This window comes from Otolemur garnettii, unplaced genomic scaffold (genome assembly GCF_000181295.1).
Source record: "Otolemur garnettii isolate 467f Iridium unplaced genomic scaffold, OtoGar3 scaffold00092, whole genome shotgun sequence".
Taxonomy (NCBI): Eukaryota; Metazoa; Chordata; class Mammalia; order Primates; family Galagidae; genus Otolemur; species Otolemur garnettii.
The window spans coordinates 4,950,611-4,959,467 of NW_003852487.1; the positions used below are offsets into that span (position 1 = coordinate 4,950,611).

The 8,857-nt window shown below is 45.7% G+C and overlaps 1 protein-coding gene across 1 annotated transcript in view; it reads left to right on the forward strand.

Annotated features, from left to right (window-relative positions):
- The first annotated feature begins 1,993 nt into the window (after nucleotides 1–1,993).
- ZFAND2A (zinc finger AN1-type containing 2A) overlaps nucleotides 1,994–8,857 on the forward strand; it is a 9,287-nt gene continuing 2,423 nt past the window's right edge. The window contains exons 1-4 of the mRNA XM_012808702.2: nucleotides 1,994–2,168; nucleotides 3,611–3,708; nucleotides 4,327–4,421; nucleotides 6,446–6,574. Of these exons, the coding sequence (XP_012664156.1) occupies nucleotides 3,654–3,708; nucleotides 4,327–4,421; nucleotides 6,446–6,574 (279 nt within the window). The 5' untranslated portion in view covers nucleotides 1,994–2,168; nucleotides 3,611–3,653. The remainder of the gene's footprint in view (nucleotides 2,169–3,610; nucleotides 3,709–4,326; nucleotides 4,422–6,445; nucleotides 6,575–8,857) is intronic.

Consider the following 8,857-nt stretch of genomic DNA (forward strand, 5'->3'; position numbering starts at 1 on the left):
ACCTCATCTCCTGATTTATTGACCAAGCAGTCACCTGGAAAACAATCGCTCATATCCTCACCCTACGTGGATATTAACCAATTCAGACTTTCAGTGTTCCTGTAAACACCACTCACTTCCCCTTCCCTTTTTTCCTCATAGGCAGCCCATACAGACCCTCAATCCGCAAGAAGCAGTCAAAGAGACACTACACCCATGACTCCACCTCCATATAATAGACTAAAAGACCAGGATGACAGGGCCGAATGTAGGGACCCGCCCAAATAGAACTGTTCAGCCCAGGAAAGAACGTACCGACCAGGAAAGAATGACTGCATGAAAGTCCCACCCAGGAAGGAATGAGTGTGCCAATCCCTATTCCCCCTACTCTTACAGTACCACCCCACCTTAACACATGTGCTGACTTCTTTTTCCAACTTAGCTGCTCACACCTGAGTGAATAATGGCCATGTTGAGAACATGGACTCCACTTCCTTTCATTCATGTCTCAGATTAACCTCTCATTTTCAGTCTTTAACCACTCAATGAAATTACTTAAAAATACATTAAAAACAAAACAAAAACAAAGACTTGATGTCATGCCCCAGTGAAAGTGTGTTGGAGCTTTAAACAGCAGGTTCCTAGGTGGTCAAAGAGTTGAAAGACACACCATTAACCAACACAGAGCCACAAAACAGATTAGGATGTGCGACTGTCCCTTGTGAAAACAGAGCAAGAAAAAAGAAATCCTGTTACCCACCCTCATGGGCCATCAGTTCACTTTCTTTCCAGGGAGGCACTTCAAGCCACATGAGGGTGTACCTTGGCCAGAGACTTTCATTTGACACACCCCCTTCTGAGCAGACAGGACAATGGGGATAAAATAGAGTTCACACCATGTAGTGTTACTGGACAAAGAGGATCCCACCACCTGTCACTATCAGCCAACACGCAGAAATACGTATAGGTCCACCAAACTTTGTCAGAAGACCAGGATTCTGGAAAACAGTAACAGTAGCTTCTCCAAGACTGTTCTGATCTTCCATCTAACTTAACAGTTTTATACATTTGAGTTCAAAGTGAAGACCTGTTAACCTTTATTTTAAATAATCCGCAGGAACCATGATCTATACATAATAAACAATAATTGGTATAACTCATGATCCAAAATAACATTCCAATTCAAAACTTAATCTCCTAAATCAACCCACCTAAACTACTTAAGATAGGCATCCTTGGGGTGGGAGCTAAATTTACAAAACTGTAAGAATGGGAGAGAGTGAAGGTCAGCCAGATCCTAAACCAACCAGACCTGCTGTGTCATGCCTGCCTTATAGCCTGCCTCCCTCAAGCTGATTCTCACTATGCTTGCTTTCATAGGCGCCCCTCTGCCCTGTTGTTCCATCTGACTTTGAATAAGTTTACTCCTACTTTAATTTTCTCGGGCCCTGCACTGTTTTTTCAGTTTTAATTACTTCCTTCAGGTTGCTCTCTGTTTTACAGAGTTCCCTCTGAATGAATAAACACAGGCTGCTTTTTGCTTTTCAGAGACCTCTTCACCAGGACAGAAGGGTTGGCGGGGAAGGCCCAGCATGACCCTGCCGCTGACCATCCCCATCTACCCCTCCTGGGGCATAGAGGCCTTTTGAGCCGGAAGGGGGGCAGCCCTGGGAAGCGCACCTTTCCGCCCTGACTCAGCTCTCTCGCACCTCGACTCGGCCTCGCTACGCGTGCGCAGAGCCACAAAACCGTGACTAGGCGCTTGCTAGAAGCGGCCGGACCCTTCCAGAAAAGAGGACGAAGGGACAAGGAGCAGGAGGGTTGACAAGGGCGCAGCGCGGCGGGATTGGTCGACCGGTTAGTGACGTCTGGAGGCGCGTCGGGGGCCTCCGGGGCGCAGCGGGGTGGGATTGGCTGGCCTTCGCGTGACGTCGTCGGGGAGCGCCGGGTCTTTCCGGGCTGAGTCTGTGCTCTGACCAGGTGGCAACCCTTAAATGATGGGCGCTGTGGGTGGTGCGATGCTGCTGTGTGTCCTGCGTGCGGGCGGGCTGTGGACGCCGCGCAAGTTCTTGTGTGGTCGCTCTTGTCGCCCAGCTCCCAGTGGCTGGCCACGGAGAGCGGTGCTTGCTGTTCGGTTTCGCCACCTTACGCTTTCCCTCGCAGCTGCTCGGGTCCCAGACGGGAGCCAGGTATGGGGTCAGGGCCGCCTGAGTTCAAGCCTGCTGGGGGTTGGGTCCCCGCCAGCCTGGGAGCCCAGGGGTAGCGGTACTCTGTTCAGATGGAGTAATCGACCCGCCGGCCAGACCCGGCCTGTACGATCCACGTATCCGTAGACAAGACATTTTCGTCCAGTGTGGTGCGTTGTACTAGGTCTTTCTATAGTAAATGATGGGCAGCCTGACACAGTCTTCACACTCTGCGGAGCTCCTAACAGTAAAGTGAGGAATCTGTGGTTGGAGGCCTAGCGTGCGTGTTGGAAGAGGAATGCTCATCCTTCAAGGGCAGAGGGTGTGCTGAGCGCAGTAGTTCTTTCTTGTAATCCCGGGACAGCACTGTGGGAGACCGTGAGGAAAGGAGTATGAAACCATCTTGAGCAAAGCGAGACCCCCCTCTCTACTAAAAATAGAAAAGTCAGCCGAGAGTAGTGGAGCGCATATGTAGTCCCAGCTACTCTGGAGGCTGAAGCAGGAGGATCGCTTGAGCGTGGGAGTTTTAGGCTACCATTATTTAGGCTACCGTTGCTACCATCATTTAGCAGTGATGTCACTGCACCATAACCGGAGCGAAAGAGTCAATTTCTGTGTCAAGAAAAAAAAGAAAGAAAAACAAACACGAGGGTAGAGGGTGTGTACTTTAGATCAGGAGGTGCTGACAGTTGCAGGAAAGACCCTTTTGTGATAGTGGAACTTTCCTTAAACGGACTCTGCAGGGAATGAGTAGATGTTAGCAGTGGCCTAGAGGACAGCCCAAGAGAGTGGAGAGAGCTGAAGGGAAAACCTGGAAAAAGCTGTAGGAACTTGAGTTCCATTGACAAGAGTCCATTCAAGAGGATGGGACCTGCTGTGGACTTAAGTTCTCTCTCAAGTGCAGTAACTTCACCTGTTTTCCGTGGTAAATTAGCTGCTCCTGTGCCTCCCAGATCAGCTACAAGTTGATGTCATCAAGGAAAAGTACAAAGTAAAAACTTGGGGTTAAATCTCAGTGAAATGGGTAGGGTAGTCGACTAATATGATTCAGCACTTAGTAACAGTTTTGTTTGTCGGCAAGTACATCCCATGATTGAAATTGTGACTTAAAATTCACCAAGGTTGTAATCTTCACTGGCAGCTATGTAAATTGAACATGGGAAGCCTTTGTCAGTATGAGGAGGAATATGGTTTAACAAAAAAACAAAAACCTAAGTTCAAGGTGAGCTTCATAGACTACAAATTTAAACTACTGAAAAGCAATTCTCTCCTAATGGGATTGATTCTGAGTGGCTCACTCTGGCCAAGTCTCATCTTGTATTTGTATTAAAACTCCCATTTTATGCTACCTACAGAGTTGTGTTTACTTTCATTAACTATAAATTAAAGTCCCAGGGGAATTAGGACAGTCCCTGCTTTTCTCTTAACTATTCTAATTCTTATAGGTGGTGCCTAATTTTGCTGTCTGTGTTTTGAACACGTCTTATAATGGAGTTTCCTGATTTGGGGAAACATTGTTCAGAAAAAACTTGCAAGCAGCTAGGTAAGTACTTTTTAAAGAAAATGTATATGTATATATTTTGATTAAATCATTTGTACATAGATTATGAATACATTTATGCCATTGTGGGATTCAATGTGTTGATTATTTGTACAAATTGGAGTACTTACATCCCACTAATCAACATAGCCTTCACCTCATTTACCCAATTACAGCGTTAAGACATTTGTTAAAGAAAGTATTAATAGAAGTGTATTTTGTTGGCTATTTTGTGGGGGAGAACTAGCCATTATGCTAATTGGCTAGTAATTCTCTGTCTTGGCCTTTCTAGCTTTTCAGTATTGGGAAGCTGGCATGGTGCAGTTTCTGTTCAACATTGGTAGTTAGTATCCTCCTAAGGCCAGGTATGAGGTTGGCTGCCAGGGCTAAGTGGATATCAGTGTACCACTTAAATACTTGTGAGACATGTACCATTAGAAATGGGATCTCTCTTGAGAAGATAATTTAATAGTTTATTGAATGTGGAGCCTAAAGTTGTTTCTCATATGTGATCCTTGAGGGTATTTTTATCTCATAGGCATGAAGCACTTAGTGTAGGTAAGTACCTACATACCTATAAGTCTTCTAGTCTTTAAAATACTTTACCTTTTTTTTTTTTAGATTTTCTTCCACTAAAATGTGATGAATGTAAACAAGATTTCTGTAAAGATCATTTTACATGTGCTGCACACAGATGTCCGTTTGCATTCAAGAAGGTAATTCAAAAGGTTCTAAGTCTAAAGCTGAGCTGTCTGGTACAGTAGACACTTGCAGCATGTGGCTCTTTAACTTAAAATTAAATAAAATTTAAAATCTAGTTTCACAGTTCCACTAGCCAAAGGTATAATATCCAGTAGCCGGATGTGGCCAGTGACCACTGGGCAGCACAGATACGGGACATTTCCATCAGTGCAGGAAGTTCTGTTGCACAGCATGGCTCTAAAACAACTGAAATTTTATTTTCAGCAACTCATGGAGTCAAATGGTTTTTGTAACCTTACCTTAACAGCTTTACATATTAGAATACTTGGTGCCTTTGATCTGCTACACCAAGGAATCATGTAGCTAAATTTTCATGGGGTACAAGAATTGTTTTAATACTTGGAAAATTTAGTCAGGAAGGCATTAGAAATGCTTGTTTATTTGGATAAGTTTGCAGCCTTGCCGTCATAGCTGAGTCAAATAATGCACAGTGGAAACTGAAAGATGGCTTTCAGAACGAATTTGCATAAGTTAACAGATGTAGGACTCTGGTTATTGGCTTTTCAGAAGGCTCCCAGCCCACATTCACTTTGTTTCTGGGTACTGCTTTGCCCTGCAGGCAGGGAGAAATGTGGGTGACTCAGCTTCACATGCTGTGATCCATGATGGCTAAGGTCTGACCCTCTTGTGTCTTCTAGGCTATTGAGGGGTGGGGATGAGTCACCGCTTGTATTACCCAGCACTGATGACCAAGCCAGATTGCCCATTACATTTGTTGACTGGGCCCTCCCATGTTCCTACATGGGGAGGAGTCTGGCTAGAGGTCATCTAGTAGCATCTTATTTCTTAACAAACTGGCATTTGTGAAATTCATGACCCCAAAACTGGCCCACTGAGGGAACCCCACCTGATGTCTCTTTGACTTTAGCCCACAGACAGTAAGGGCCCACAATTCTGTAATTATCTGCTACCCATCTGTGTTGTTTGCCACCCTAGTTTTCTTGTTGACTTTCCTCAACTCTTGTCCTGGCCCAAATTTTTAAGCATATTGGGTGGGCCAGTCACCCTCTCTAGATGCTCCCAGTCTTGGATTGCAGCCGGCAGTGGTGGTTATATACTAAGAGCTCAGCCTAGGTGTGTGTTCCTTTGTCTGAGTGAATCTCTTTCTGTGTAAAAGCCATACAGAAAACCACAAAAACTGGGGGATTTTCTTTTTTTTTCTTTTGTGGTTTGGGTTTTAGAAGTTTGCTTCTAAACTGGTGGATCTTTATGGCTTGTGCTTCCTTCTGTCATCTTCACTCTGGAGGTGTTGGGCAGGGCTGGACAGACTGCCCTGTTGACCTTGGGTGGTTCTTGAGTGGCTTCACCAGCTTCCTTCCTTCGCTGCCTTTGACTCAGCTGTTCAGGGTCATTCCTGCGGTTGATCCATTATGTTTAAATTCCACTGGATCTCACCCTCATGTTCTAGAGATGCCTTACTAGTGTTTTGTTTGTGACAGAATCTCACATGTTCACCCTGCTAGAGTACTGTGGTGTCAGGATAGCTCACAGCATCCTCAAACTCCTGGCCTCAAATGATCTTCTTGCCTCAGCTTCCCAAGTAGTGGGGACTACAGGCACCTGCCACAATGGCCAACTAGTTCTTGTATCTTTTTCTTTTTGGCCGGGGCAGGGTTTGAATCCGCCACCTCTGGCATATGGGGCCGGCATCCTACCCTTTTGAGCCACAGCCCTAGTTCTTGTATCTTTTTAGTAGTGATGGAGTCTCACTCTTGCTGAGGCTGGTCTTGAACTCTGGAGCTCAAGCAGTCTACCTGCCTCCCGGAGTGCTAGGATTACAGGCGTGAGCCACTGTACCTGACCAGAGGTGCCTTGTTGTTAACCCATTATACGAGCAGTGATTTGTTCTCATGAGTGGTAACAATGTAAGTTTTCTGTACCCCATGCAAGTTCAAGTATACCATACAACTACACTTTTTTCTTTTGTAAGTTTGGTTGTCTGAATCTCAGATATAATCTATGTTCATTCTATCTTTAGGATGTTCAGGTCCCAGTGTGCCCGCTCTGTAATATCCCCATCCCAATAAAGAAGGGAGAGATACCAGATGTGGTGGTTGGTGATCACATTGATAGAGACTGTAAACATCCTGGGAAGACTAAAAAGAAGGTAAGGACCAAAAAATGTAAGGACAGATTCTGGATTGAATCTGTGATCTGTGAATGTTGGTTTTTCAGGGAGCAAGAAGGAAAGTCTGTTTCCTACAAAAATTAATCCCAGTAGCGTGTGTACAAAGTAAAACCCTAATGCTGTGTTGTTTTCCTAAGTTGTGAATGACACGAGTTTTCAAAGTTAAACATTCTGTAAATATTAGGGGTCAAGAGGATGTAAAATTCAGACATTCGGTGTTCCTTGCTTTGGCAGCGTGGGTGTTTTTATCAAAGTCATTCATCTGTTCCTTGGTGATAAGGGCTGTTAGGAAATATAGCCTCAGTTTGCAGCCACCTTCCACACTTAGTCTTTTTTTTTTTTTTATTACTTCTTCCTCCTGTAGTGTTTCTTGCCCCCCCCCCGTGGAGCTGGAATCACAAGGTCTGGCTGTCTTGTCCTGTTGTTGTTGTAGAGATGGGGTCTCACTCTGGCTCATTTTGTTCAGGGGGGTCTTGGCTGGTCTCGAACCTCTGAGCACAGGTGATCCACCCACCTCAGCCTCCCATAGCGCTGGGACTACAGGCATGAGCCACCACGCCCGGCCTCCACACTTAGTCTTATGTGTGTTATCTCCTTGTTCTTCAAATGTATATTATTGCAACCTGGGTTTGTCTTATTTGCTCTTAGTTGTAGATGTTACCTGTTCACCACAGTGTACACTTAGGACTCAGCTCTCCACCTCATTCTAATGAGCCAGTCCTCCTGGAAGAGTTAGACCGTGCTATGGAGTGCGTGCTCCAGTCTTGCTGCCTTGAGGACCCAGCCTAGAGAGTCCCCTTGCCTTTCTCTTTGGATCTATATTTCCTGTGTTTTGCTCTTTCTTAGTTTATTCCCTTATTTTATTGGAAGCACATTCTCTGGCTGCTTCCTGGGAGAAAGAGTGGGAGATAAATCAAGACCATGCATTTCTCAGGGTCTTTATTCTCAGCTTCTACGGAATTAGCCACCTGAGTTTAGCATCCTAGCTTTGAAGTCTCCCCAAAATATCTGAATGGATTGCTCCCTGCCTGTGCTTTAGAGAATTCCCAAGCTGGCCTGGCTGTGGTCATCTGTGGGTCCATTTTTTCTCACATTTCTTTGTTTCCCTTCACACTCTCCTCTCTGGATTCTTAGTACTGTGGCCTAGTTCCTGGGTAGGCTGCTCCCTGTAGGCTCTGCCTCAGGTTGCTTTTCCTCACCGGTTTTTCTACATGTCATGATAAACATCCTCCTCTCTGCCTGCTCTGGATCTAGCTGCTTGTTAAGTGCAGGTGGACTTTGGTTTTTGCTGTTGATCCACTCTCTCAAGAAGTCCCTGAGGTCTGTGTCTTCCATCTTTCCCTCCCTGTCAAGAAGGGCCATTCCTGGCTGCTAGAGTCCTGGGAAACAAGTAGAGAGACCCACATGGTGTGTGAACTGACAGCCATCCTCCAGAGAGGTCTCTTGAGGTCCTCCTGCCCCAAGTGCTTCCCTGGGACAGCAGCCTCTGGCTGACCCTCCAGAAAAAAGCAGAAGTCTGCTCTTTTGGGTTTGTTTCTTAACAAGCTTACAGCTTCTCTTGTTGTAGTCCTCCAAGTTTTTTGTTTTGTTTTGTTTTCTTTTTTGGTAGAGACAGTCTCACTTTATCGCCCTCAGTAGAGTGCCATGGCTTCACACAGCTCACAGCAACCTCCTAACTCCTGGGCTTAGGCAATTCTGTTGCCTCAGCCTCCCGGGATTACAGGCGCCTGCCACAACACCTGGCTATTTTTTGTTGCAGTTTGGCTGGGGCTGAGTTTGAACCTGCCACCTTTGGTATATGGGGCTGGTCCCCTACCCACTGAGCCACAAGCGGTGCCCAAGTTTGGGGGGTTTTGTTTCATGAATTGGATTCTTTCTTGGCCTCTCTGTCTGTTTGCAATCTCTCTTCTCTGCCCAGTCCATTACTACTCATCCATGTGCTTTTTAGCTCTGAAATCTTGAAGCTGTTTTCTTCTTACTCTTTGACCTTCAGGGTTTATGTCCTCTCAGAAAATCTTTTCTGTCATTTTTATGCTATTTCAAGAAGGGGCAAAGCCAATACTTATGTTCAGATCTTTCTCCTTAGCCAGATGCTCAAGGGAAGATGCTTCAGCTTGACTTCTGTGGAGTGTGTGTCCCATCTACGCTTCCCCTGGACTTGAGAGTTCTGGAGCCTCTGCACTTTCCTCAAGGCTGTCTCCTGGGGCTGGTCACAGATACCTACACACTGCACCCTACCTATGGACCCTCCCAGTTCAATTT